Source organism: Rhinolophus sinicus, chromosome 14 (assembly GCF_057876585.1).
Source record: "Rhinolophus sinicus isolate RSI-liver-muscle chromosome 14, RSI-T2T, whole genome shotgun sequence".
Taxonomy (NCBI): Eukaryota; Metazoa; Chordata; class Mammalia; order Chiroptera; family Rhinolophidae; genus Rhinolophus; species Rhinolophus sinicus.
The window spans coordinates 54,527,693-54,541,644 of NC_142514.1; the positions used below are offsets into that span (position 1 = coordinate 54,527,693).

The 13,952-nt window shown below is 33.5% G+C and overlaps 1 protein-coding gene across 1 annotated transcript in view; it reads right to left on the reverse strand.

Annotated features, from left to right (window-relative positions):
* Positions 1-2,031: 2,031 nt before the first annotated feature.
* The window catches only part of LRRIQ3 (leucine rich repeats and IQ motif containing 3), a 147,083-nt gene continuing 135,162 nt past the window's right edge, over positions 2,032-13,952 (reverse strand). Inside the window, exons 7-8 of the mRNA XM_088791203.1 lie at positions 10,911-11,616; positions 2,032-2,597 (exon numbers count right to left, since the gene is read on the reverse strand). Of these exons, the coding sequence (XP_088647329.1) occupies positions 2,441-2,597; positions 10,911-11,616 (863 nt within the window). The 3' untranslated portion in view covers positions 2,032-2,440. The remainder of the gene's footprint in view (positions 2,598-10,910; positions 11,617-13,952) is intronic.

The following is a 13,952-nucleotide window of genomic DNA, read 5'->3' on the forward strand; positions in this document are numbered from 1 at the left end:
CATGCAGTGACTCAGGTCTTTTCACAGTGTGGCTCAGCCATCTTTCACATGTGTTTTACTCGGTGGCAAAGGAAAGATCATGGAAGGTAGTGTATGGTATATACCTTGAAGGGCTGCCAATCACTTTTACCCAGATTTCAATGGTCAGAATTCAGTCCTGTGCCTCCATTAACTGTGCAAGGGAGGCTGAGTGTGTCCTAGAAATACAGACTAATTGTGCCCTAGGAAAACAGAAAATAGGTTTGGTGAAAAGATAGCCACTCTCTGTCACAGAGTCCTTCTGTAGATAAATTGATAGGTCTTCATATTTAATAAGATGTGGTGGGGTAAGAGAAAGGAGTCAAGGATATCTTCTAAATGTTTAATATGAAAAACAATTTAGATGGTTATAAATCTACGAGAGTTTGGGAATAATGAAGGAGAAGCAAGACTAAAAGGGGGGGAAGGCAATAGTTAAAATAGTGAATTCCATTTTAATGTATGATTTTAAAAATATTTTAGGCCTTCAAAGTAAAGATGTCTAGCATGCACTTGGAAATATAGGAAACATTAAAACTAGAGACAAAAGCTAGAGATACATATTTTTGATTCTTCGAAACATGTGGCAGAAAAGGTTGAGGTTGACCTGAGATAGCACATAAATAGGAAAAGAGAGCTATAAACATAAAAACACACCGTGTATAATATAAAATCTGCCTTAGTACAAAGTAATAGAAACACAGAGACGAGTAAAACAGTCTGCCTTCAAGAAACTCAGTTAAATGGAAATAATTGACAAAATTATTGATTACTTGTGCATCAAGGCTATAAAAGATCCATGTTATGGAATGAGAGCATAGACTGAGGGCAACAAACATCCAATGAATATACTGATTAAGTGAATGAATTATATTCAAATATGTTACACACAAATTTCTACTCTTTCTTGATGGTGTCCCTCAAATCTTACATAGGTAGTTGACAAATCCTCTAACTACACAGAGAAAACTTCTGCATCCACTATTAATACACTTACCATTATTAAGTACTTACTCTGTGGAAGGCACTGTGTTGCTTTATGTTTTTCTCATTTTAGAATCATAACAATACTATATAACATGGATTTTATTTTCATTAAATCGGAAAAATATATTTATAATTTCCAAATATAGAACAGAAAACTGGGGTAAAAGAGAGATTATCTAGCTTGTTATGGGAACCTACAGCTGTCATACTTTTTTCTACCTCACAGTTTCTCCTTTTTCTTGTTTTTTTTGAGGAATAGCTAGAAATACCAATAAGCTTGGCTCATTAGTTATCTTCAAATGAACAGACAAGTGTGAGCTGATGCCATAAATTTACACAGACAATTATTATTTTACAAAAAAAATTGAAAAATATTACCAGTATTTTTTAGCAGGCCAGCATAGAAGCACAACTGATTAACAGTTGCTGTAAAATACTTAATTTTTGGATATTTACTATAAACTAATAAAATTAGAGAATTTAAAAACGTGCATATATAATTGATGACTAGTGAAGAGAACTTTTGAATGGCATTAGTTATATTTTATTATATAATAGTGAGACATTGATCTTTCTAGATAAATAAAAAATATTGAAAAATAACTCAATTGTAAATAGGACTTCTATATATTTTAAATTGCTTTTTTTATTTTTCAAAATTTATTCATTAATATGTATTAAATAGACTTCAAATTAATATATACCATTTTTGTAAACTGTATGAGCATAATTACATAATTATATGTCCTCTGTCTGTCTCTTTCTCTCTTTTTTGCCCTCACATGTATGCAAAAGGCAAATACATCAAAACCAAATATACACAGTCTTACAATAGTCAAGAAAGCTAATAGGAATGTTTAAGTTATCTTATATATTTTAAATTTTCTGACTTTTTTTTACAAGAGCATGAATCACAGATATAATGGTGATTATAAAACTTTATTTTGAACAAAATAAATCAGAAGTCATTTCAACAAAATAAACAGGAAATACAATTAATTATATGAAAGCAGGCAATGAAATTAATCTAAGTACACAGTGTCTTAATAAAAGTCAGCAGGTGGGGCATAAATTACTATTCTAAGATTGCCAGAGAAACTGAGAATATCTTATGAATTGCTACACTCGGATATGAAACAGTATAAGAAATGCCTTTTGCAATATTTCCTGCAATAAATGAAATTGATTTTAATTGTTCCTTGGACATCAGGATATATAAGGAATCTTTAGGGGGTGCCAAGTCAAGTTGATTTAAGCTAAATTATGATCAATAAAAGAAACATTTTCATTACTCTTTATATTTTTAAGAAGATTTATATAAAAATCCAACTTATCACATAGAATGTTTCCTCTTTTATAGTATTATTTCAAAGTCCTTTAACTAAAACTAATGGCCATCATTCAAGATGACCACAGGATGTGATTTGGCATTGGTTCATTTCATTATTCCACTGGGAACTTTAAGACCTAAATTTGCTTTCACAATTGCAACTTTTGTTTTCGCATCTTGTAATCTTTCACAAGCTTTTTGAAAGGCCATCATAGCAATAACAAATTTTTCATCACTGTGTCTTTTATATGTTTCTTGAGCCCTAAGAGGAAAAAGGAAAAGTAATAGATTGAGATACTTTTAAATTACTAAAACTATTACAAGCAAACAGATTGTTAATGATAATTAGATGTCTTCAAAACAGACATATACAAACGAGAAAAAAGAGAGAATTTCACTTATTGTATGGAACTTTATTATAACGTTCAATAATATTCACATTAGGCTACTATTTCTAAGATTCCTGTTGGCTGTAACAGAATCCTCAGAAACCTTGGCTGAGATTCCCACAGAAGCATCTAAACCAGACTATGCCATGATTTTCAGAACTTTCACTTAACCTCACTAAATCCAGGCTTCTTCTAGGAGTCTGTTTTGGAGTGAACTATGTCCCCCCACCGCCCAAATTCATATTGTTGACATCCTAATTCCCAGTACCTTAGAATGTGATTGTATTTGAAGATAGGTCCTTTAAGAGGTAATTAAATTTAAATGATATCATATGGGCGGGCCCTAATCCAATATGAGTGGTGTCCTTATAAGAAGATGAAGAAACACCAAGGATGTGCACACACAAAACAAAGGCCATGTGAGGACACAGTGAAAAGGCAGCCATCTACAGGCGAAGGAGAGGCCTCAGGAGAAGCCAAACCTGGCGACACCTTGATCTTGGACTTCTAGACTCTCAAACTGTGAGGAAATAAATTTCTGTTGTTTAAACCACCCAGTCTGTGGTATTTTGTTATGGCAGCCTTAGGAGACCTATACAGATTCAAGATAGAGAAAGGTGAAACACGTTATGCTGTCAAACCTGGAAAATGTCATGGATCTTAGAAGAATTCATTCATTCATCCTCGTTCATTAACAGTTCTTTATTATAATATTTGGCACATTCCCTAGGTGCTAGAAATATATACATAGGACCTTATAACTTTGAGAAGTTTATAGAAAGTAAAGAGAAATAAAGGTATGTAAATACATAAATGTAGTATTATAGTACCATAATGAAAGCGCTGTGTAACAAGACAGAGTGAAGCATGATAAACATGTTAGTAAACATGATCTGGAGAACAAGCTGACAGAAGACAAGAAAGGTTTCAGAGCTAAAATAAAGGCAGAGAGGGTAGCACAGCTTGGCATGCTTCAAGAAATGACAACACTTATTGTCTGGGTCATACAGTTCTGGTAAGGAGAACAGAGGAGCAGATAAGCCTAGCAAAACAGACTTAGATGATATCATGGAGTCCTTTATTTGTATTTATAGGTACTCAGAAATCTGGACTTGGGAAGTGAAAGAAGCCTAAATCTACAAAATCTGCCAATGATTGACTGCGATGTTGGACAAGTTATTTAAGTTATCTCTACCTCATTTTCTTCATCTTTAGAAAAGGGATAATCCAACTTATAGTGTTTAGTAAAGGACTAAATGTATTAATATATTTAAAATCTTTAGAGGGGTACCTGGCATTTAATAATTCCTTTCACTGGGGATAGATAATAGTGGCATTCATCAGAACAGAAAATGTAGGAATAATAACCAGATGGGGAAACAGACTGAAGTTCTTCTTTGGTAATATTGAGTTTAAATGGCCTGGTTATCCAAGTAGTGATGCCTTGGGAGTTGAATATAGAGAAGCAATGGCTTATGGCTAAGAGTACAGGTGGTGGAGCCATTCTGCTTAGTTTGAAACACAGATCTGCAACTCAATGATTATGTGATTTCTGGACAAAATATTTTATGCAATATCTGCAACATTTTCTTCATGTTTAAGAAGGGACAATTCAACTCATAGGGTTTAGTAAGAAGTAAATGACCTAAAACATTTAAAATGTTTAGAGGAATGCTTAGAAATTAAATAATCATTGAATGAAAATTAGACACAACTGTTGAGTCTGGAGCTCTGGAGAGTAGTCATGTCTGGAAAGTAGACATGTATCAGAGTAGAAGTTATGGCAAAAGGGACTTTGCACATATAGTTAAGGGTACTAATTAAGTCCAAAAAAGGTATTGAAATAGCCCTCCTACAAACAACAATTGTAAACTGTGGACAAAAATATAAAAAAAAACAAAAAAAAACACACACATAAAAGTTTAAAAAAAAACACATTTAAAGGAATTGAAGAGAAATACAATGATTTATTGTATTTATATAATATACCAAGACCCAAACTATTGAAAAATGAAGTTCCATTTACAATACCATGAAAAAAAAAACAAAAAATACTTAGACACAGCTTAACAAAAATATGGAAGGCCTATCTTTGAAGAACACATGTGGTGAAAATACAGGGGGAAAAAAGAGTTGAAAAGATAGAAGACTTCAGCCATAAACAAGTATACAACAATTTAAAATGTAAGAGGTAAAGCAATTCCAAATGATGTGAGGGGCTTTTATATGTCTATGAAAATGAGTTTAAAGATTGTTGGGATCAAAAGTGTTTGGCTAGGCAATTGGGAAGGTTGCTGTTAAGAATTTGGAAGTTAAACCATGATTACAGTAGAATTTGGACGGAGAAGAGCTTTACAAATCAGGATATAAAGACCACAGTGAATAAAGAAGTCAAAAGGGAGTAAACAGGAAGTCAATTGATGACCAAAATAAAGAGTAGATGATGTAATTGGGTATTTGCTTATTTGCCAGATTTTCCATGTTAATTAATACTCCACTTCAAAATAGATGCCCTGCTGTTCTGCCCTGAGCAGTATCATCACTTTTTCAGAGTACGGACAAAAATATTTGGGAAGACTTATGACCGGTTTTTACCTGATACATAAGTTCTTTCATTTCAAAATCTCTCTCTCTCTCTCTTTTTTTTTTTTTTTTTAAGTTTATTGGGGTGAGAATGGTTAGTAGAGTTACATAGGTTTTAACTGTAATACATCATCTCTATATTACATTCTATGTTCACTACCCAGAGTCAGTTCTCCTTCCATCACCATATATTTGATCCTGTTTACCCTCCTCCCCCCTTACCCTCTGGAAAACACTGAACTATTGTCTATGTCTATGAGTTTTGGTTTGTTTGTCTTGTGCTTTTGTGGCTTTCAGTTTTATATCCCACATATCAGTGAAATCATATGGTTCTTGCCTTTTTCTGTGTGACTCATTTTTCTTAGCATAATAATCTCAGGATACATCCATATTGTCGCAAATGGCACTATTTCATTTTTTCTTAAGGCACAATAGTATTCTATTGTGTACATATACCACATCTTCTTTATCTTAATTAATTCTTAAATACCTCTGTGGGTATTTTATCAATTTCCTAATCCAGAGTTTTATAAACCCCCTTCTTTCTTCCTCATTCCATAGCAGGATCAGGGAGCTACCTTCTTAGTAATGACTTCACTAGTAATGGAGATCCATCAGAATGCTTTTAGGTCAAGTATTTGAAGCCGTAGGAAAATAATTGAAAACTTCTTTAGTCTCTAGACAGACTTTTTATTTTTTTTGAGTCACAGCTGTCTTTTGTGTGTTGATACTCTTATCTTTATTTGAAAATATTTATAAATAAAACTCAGTAATGCCCTTTAGGACACATTACTGACATAACCAGAACACTGCCTTATCCCTGTGTGCTTTCAATGATAATATCTTTGCAGCAATTTACAAGAGAAAATAATTTAGTTAAGATACATTAGGAAGCTCACTTGACTCTGTATCCTCTACAAATTAATGATGGCCAGACATTCAATTTGCTATGATAAAACTAAGCTGATTAAATTTCTTAATATTGATTTGCATTAGATTTGGTTTTGATATACCAGACTAGCTTTCATTCTCTTTCACAAAATATTTTGTATTAAAGTAAGTCATAGAAAAACTATTTCCAAAAATCTCTCTCTCACACACACAGAGTATACATTAATGAAAATGTTTTTAAATTTTGGAGGAGAAAAACACAAAATATGTTCATACTTAAAAAGATAGTATGTAAAGTACCTCAGTAAATAGTTTTAAAATGTCTTATAACTAAAAAAAGGCAAATGCATTCTTATTTTATATTCCTTTCTAGTACAAACTATTTTTTGTAAATGATAGCATTTAAAAATGTAAATGAAATAAGCCGCTATAATGATCTCTCAGTAGTTTTAGACAAGCCTTAAATGTATGTATGCATTTGCCACCTAAAATATCACCAGGATAAAACTGTGCCTGTTAAGCTTGAATGTAATATCAGAAAAAAAAAACGTAATAATGTGAAATACTTCAAAAGGGTAAAAAAAAAAATACTGGGGGTCTTGTTTAGTGTACCCTTCAGAGTTATCTGTGTATTTCAATCTCTTTGAGCTATTTTACAACCCTGTAAGTTGAATAAAACTATGAGTAATGCACATGATTCTTGTCTGTAGAAATGTAAATGAATTTTCTCCAATGTAGTTAAAATTGATTATTGCAGATGGACAATGACTAAATTTATTTTGACATTCCTGATTGCCTATTTATATAGATGCTCTTAGAATCTCATCTGAACAGCTGTAATGTCTTACTAGTTCCTTCATTAATTAATAAGTAAAATAAAATATTCTCCATGTTCATTTTATATTTATATGAGTCATGGTTTTATGCTCTTAAAATATCATCTGTAAGGAAAATGTTGTGTGTATGTGTATGTGTGGGGGGATATAACATACACACAACCCCTCCACACACATATACACACACCATGGAATATTATTCAGGCATATGAAGGAAGAAAATGTTGCCATTCGCAACAATATGGACGGCACCTCACAGCGTTATTCAAAGTGAAATAAGTTAGAGAAAGACCAATACTGTATGATCTCACTTATACGTGGACTCTAAAACAAATTAAAATAAAAAACAGCTCATAGATGTAGAACAGATTGGTGGTTACCAGAGGTGTGGGGGCAGGGAGTGGGTGAAATAGGTAAAGGAGGGGTCAAAAGTTACAAACTTTCATTTTATAAATAAGTCATAAGAATATAATGTACAACATGGTGACTATACTTAATAATACTGTACTGCAAATTTGAAAGTTACATAAAGAATAAATCTTAGAAGTTCTCACCACAAGAAAAACATGTATAACTGTATTGTTATGGATGTTAGCTAGACTTAATGTGGTGATCATTTTGCAACATATACAAATATCAAAACATTATGTTGTACAACTGAAACTAATATGTTACATGTTAATTGGACCTTTAAAAACTCCTTTCACAGCAAATGAAATTTAAATTTACTAAACGTAGGTTAAAATATTTTGAATCAATCTAATTTTCAGAAACCTCTCACTTAAGTTTAAAATACGAATATCTTCATGGAACAATTTAAAAATTTTTGCGTTTGAGGCAGCTTTGTCCAAAGTACGTTGTGAAGATTACTGTTCTACAATATTGTTTTATCTTTTAATTAATGACAATGGTTAGTAAAATTATATAGGTTTCAAATGTACAATTCTGTAATACATCATCTATATATCACATTGTCTGTTCACCACCCACAGTCAGTTCTCCTTCCATCACCATATATTTGATCCCTTTTACCCTCTTCTACCACCTCTCTCCCCCCTTACCCTGTGGTAACCAACTCAAAAATTTAAGAATAGAATTACCATATGACCCAGCAATCCCTCTCTTGAATATACACCCCAAAAAATCTGAAAACATTTATCCGTGAAGATACATGTGCTCCGATATTCATTGCAGCTTTATTTATGGTGGCCAAGACATGGAAACAACCAAAGTGTCCTTCGATAGATGATTGGATAAAGATGTGGTACATATATACAATTGAATATTACTCGGCCATAACTAAAGATGAAATAGCACCATTTCCGACAACATGGATGGATCTTGAGATTATTATGCTAAGCAAAATAAATCAGACAGAAAAACTTGAGAACCATATGACTTCACTGTTATGTGGGACATAAAACTGAAAGTAACAAAGGCACAAGACAAACAACGAAACAAAAACTCATAGACGCAGATATATTTCTCAAAAAGAAGGTTCTGTGGTAAAATACATGTTTAAAATGCAATGATTTTTTTTTTCCAGTAGGATTTCTAATGGTCTTCACAATGAGACTGTCCGCTGAGGTTCAGAGGCCCTTTCTAATCCAATTTAATATTTCTTAAGCAATTGACCTTCAACTATTCTTCATAAACCTTGTGCTATAGGTAGAGTGACATTCACTACCTCCTTCCTCTCCTCTGCGCTACCTATCCTGAACTTTCCTATTTTGCTCATTCTCTCTGCCAAAAATGCTTTCCCCTCATATCTCTGCTTTTCCAAATTCTAATCAACAATTGTAATTTTCCTACTTTACTTTTTGTAATAATTCAAATATATCCTTAGATTTCTCACTCAGCTGTGAGTTCTTAGAGGAGCAAGAATATTTTATTAATTTTTATATGAGGGTAGGGAGGAGAACTGAAATTAATAATCACTTTGATGTTAAGCTTTTGCTTTGAAGGTAGCCTAGATTACTCTCATCTATTTATTTAAATCTTAATTCTTTACCTTGATAGTTCTTATGTTATTTCTTATATTATTATTTCATTCTGGAAGATTTATTGCCTAATGATTTCTCTCCACCTAGATTTTCAGTTTTGGGGGCCAAAGAATCTTTATGTCCCCACATCAACAGGCATGTTAAATAGCTGGAAGTGAATTACTATTTGAATGATTTGAATTTCAGATAAGTACCCCTTAGTAGAGATGCCAGTGATCACAAAGAAACAGAAAAAGAATGTGCAGGACAAATTTATTATTATGAAATGAGCATTTGTTTTAAGATAGACACCTATTCTAATGACTAGTGAAGCTATATTTGTAGCTTGGTTAATTATATTTTTAGTATACAGTTAATAATTTTTATTATCTTCACTATACAAACATTTAGGGAAAAATGCATTGTTTTTTATTACAATGGCTTAAGTATTGAGCACAAATATATAAAGAACACTTGGGTTGTACCAGAGGCTATTATATTGACCCAAATGGACTTATGTATAACCATTCCTAATTTAAAAAACCTGGGATTTTTACCCATTTTCTTTAATTAGTCAATAATTATTTAAATTATTGAATAGATTTTGGAAACTAAGTACTGTAGTAGGCACTGAAATCGAAAGACAGACCAAATTATCTTATAAAGGACTTCACAAGCTAACATGCTGTAGGCTCTCTTATAATAACTGTTACAATTGAGATATGTTAAATTTGCTATGGGAGCAAAACCAAATGAAAAGGACTAACAGAATGGAAAAGCAGTTGGGGAGAGACTGGTAGTGAATGTATCATTTCACTTGGTGGATAATAAAAGGATGTATTTTGTCAGTGGTTGTAAAGTTCATGCACTACACGATGGGGGAAAATGGGGTAAAACACAGTCACACTCGGCCAAGCATCTGCCATTAGTGATGCGTCTTCCTGAAGAAAAGAGAACCTTTTCTTCATATGTGGGCACTACCCGCCCCCCACCAATTTGAACACTTCAAAGCAGAATTTGCATAGTCACATAGAGGCTTGTGTTATGTAGACAACAGTAACACTGGGCTTGTAGTACCGTTTTGGAGTGTATATTTGAGAAAAAAGGGCATAGTATCAGTATGATCATGGGGATCAGAAAGTAAAAAGTTGGGTATGGAGTGGTGAATAATTTAGTCTGGAGCAAAGAGTGAGGCTAGGGGAAGAGGGAGGAGACTACAGCATAACATTTAGTGAGATGAATCTACATAGATGGGAACAGAGCATGAGGTCTGCATTGCCACTCAAAAGAGATTCGAGTTTATTTTGTAGGCAACTGCCATGTATCAACATGTTTAAGTAGGAAATTACATGATCAGAACTTAATTTTAAACGATAGCTGACAGAGTAGTATTCCATTGCGTATATATATCACATCTTCTTTATCCAATCATCTATTGAAGGACACTTTGGTTGTTTCCATGTCTTGGCCACCGTAAATAAAGTGTCAACGAACATTGGAACACATATATCTTTATGGATAAATGTGTCCAGATTTTTTGGGTATACCTCACACACAATGTGATATACTTGTATAGATGATGTATTACAGATTTGTACATTTGACACCTATGTAATTTTACTAACCATTGTCATCCTAATGAACTTTAATTAAAAAAAGAAGATAGTTGAAGTTTGTAGGCTGTAGAACAGATATGGCTGAAGAAAGGATGGAAAGTGAAGATGGAGGTCACAGTTGGAAAGCTAATGTGGATTCTTAGAGAAATTCTGAGTATGAATTAGTATAAGAGAAGTGATACTGTTATAACGTACTGTTTATTAGATCTCGACATTTAATATGCAATATTCACATGAAATTGACTTTAAAGCTTATATTATATCAAAATTGTACCTACCTAAAATCCTTCATGTATTTAAGTAAATCCTTTTGATACTTTTCCTGTTCTAGTTTTTGCCGAACAATCTGATGTTTCTCTTTTAAGATAGCCTCATTATTCTTCAATCTGTCAAATTTAATTATTCCTCTGGTCAAAATAGTACGCTCATTATTTAAGTTTTGAATTAATAAACGGTCTTTAGCCTTTTGGTTTTTTTCTTCTAAAAACAAAGCTCTCCTCATTCTAACTTGTTCAAGGTAGTTTAATCTGTCCTGCCACAGTTGTTGCAAACCATTCTGAATTGCCTCCTTATCTTTTGCCATTCGTCTTTGTGCAGCATATTTTTTCTTATTTAAAGTTTCCTGAACAGTTAAACCAGCTCTTTCTTCGGCAACTTTTGCTATGGTGATAGCCATTACTTTTTTTTCATGGCTTTCTTGTATCTTTTGTTCTGAGTAAAATTTGTCAATATCACGAAGTGTTTGGAGATTTATACCAGTTCTGTTTGTCATCAAAAACTCTCTTCTGACTTTCTTCTCTAATGCCATGTCTTTGTTTTCAAGTATTGGTTTTTGATGAGTGTTAAAAAATGGCTGGGCATATGTAGGAAAAGAATCTTGTTCTTTGTCTTTCGATACTGAATCGGAAGTACGTATAGGCAGTTTGAACGCTGATATCCTAAACCTGGCATCCAATTCTTCATCCTCAATTTCAGACTTCTGACCTACATCACATAGCAGACAAATATAATACATTATATAAGTGTTAAGCACAGTTTATTTTCTGTCTCATTTGTTTTGAAAGCTACATTAATAAAGTTCAAAGAACCCATTATTTACTTATATTGAGAAGCATTTTCCCCAACTGATGTTCCTTTTAAATTTTTTATTCAATAGTGACTTGGGAAAGAAAAATCAATATTGAAACATTTTAATACAAAAATACACTGAGTCCTATATTTCCTCCATTATATTCTCAATTATTCAACTTGCACTGATTCAATAGCAGTAAATTATCTTATACTTAATTATACATATTATTTTTACATATAGTTATTATATTTGCAAAGTTCTTTGCAATCTTTTACCTTGCTTAACTCTGGTGGAAACTAATAGCTGCCATCATTGTCTTTCCTTTCATTGGATACACAAAGAAATCAAATTTCTTAGGTTCCTTTGCTATTATGTATGGCCGTGAAATTAAGTCCTCTCCAAGAGAGTGTGGGCAGGAGTGATATGTGTCATTTCTGGTCTAAGGCTATTAAGAAAAAAATGTGCCCCTTCTGTACATTCTTTCTTCTTCTGACCCACTGCACAGAGATGAGGACAAGGCCCTGCAAGACGGTAGATACACAAGGTGGGAGGACTCTGGTTCCCTAAATCACTCCTTGAAAACTACTCACTGATAAGGATTATCTAACTCAGACTCTTAATGGAACCCAGAAATAAATGTCAATTATGTTTGAATCAATATATATTTCTGTGTCTATTTGTTATCACAGCCAACCTAATAATAACTGGAATCACATTGTTATTCATATATTTATTTTCTGACAAGCCTATTGATGAATTTAGGATCAGGCGGCAAATACAGGTTAAAAAATTATACTCATGAATCTTAGGAAAACATGTTTCCCATGTTTGACTGATTCCCTCTATCAATTAAACTTACATCCCTGCTATCTCTAGTGTACAGATATTTTATCTTTTCTAATAGATGATTTTCTTAAAGTCTTTATATGTCAAAATGCCAAATTTGATGGTGGATGTTTTATGGAAGTTAAGGTAGCCATGAAGAAGGGCAGGGCCTGTGGTCTAGGCAGGCAGTAGAAGAAAATAGAATTTCTGATTGTTGATATTCCTATGGCCTCTAGTGAACATCCTAGGCATGATTTTCACGAGAGGCCACAGGACTGTGAACATTGTAAGGAAAGAAGTGTCTAGAGCTAAGCAAAAAATCAAATCTAGCAAGTAAAAAAGGTAACCCACCAGGATACACAAAGTGTCCATAAATATTAAGAGTTTGGGTCCAAAGCAAGGCACTAGAGACTCATAAGGACAAAAGCCAGAATTTCAGGTCTAGAGTAAATAGGGTGTGGTCTTGGGCAATTACCAAGAAACAACACTATTTTGTGTAATTTGATTTTATGTGTAAAGTTTTTCATGGGACAGCCGGCTAAGAATAAAAGATCAGGGATAGAAAACACAACACTAATAAGTTACTAAAAGTTTTCGTCACCAATTCCAATTTGTGTGGGGGTGAGACGGTTTTCCCACACCACCATGCAATGCTCTGACACCAGCTGGATGTCCTACAATTCAACTCAATTCTTACTCTATCTTATTTATTTGTTTGTTTGTTTGTTTATTTAAATTTATTGGGGTGAAAATTGTTAGTAAAATTACATAGCTTTCAAGTGTGCATTTCTATAATACATCATCTATATATCATTTTGTGTGCTCAACACCCAGAATCAGTTCTCCTTCAGTCACCATATATTTGACCCCTTTACTACATGGAGATAGGGTCAGAGCCCACAGGTTAAGGGTTCAGTCTTACAAAACTGTGCACCCCGGCTTCAGACACCAACTGCAAGTCCAGGTTATTACCTGTGCTTCCAACCAATCAGCTATAGACTGGAGGTTCCACCAACACCCTCCTTGGTTTCAAGTAATTTGCTAGAGTGGCTCACAGAACTCAGAGAGACATTTTACTTACTCGATTGCTGATTTATTATAAAATGATATAACTCAGTAACAGCCACATAGAAGAGCAGCACAGGGCAAGGTATGGGGAAAGGGTGAAAAGCTTCCATGCTCTCTCTCCAAGTATACCAGTCTCCCCAAAATATCCAGGTGTTCACCAACATGGAAGCTCTCTGAACCCAGTCCTTTTGGGGTTTTATGGAGGCTTAACTACATCGGTATGATTAATTAAATTACTGGTTACTGGCAATTGAACTCAATCTCTAGCAGCTCTCCCCTCCCCAGAGGTCAGGGGAGAGACTAAAATCTCCAACCCTCTAATCACAAGTTCAGGTCTCCTGGCAATGAGCTCTCA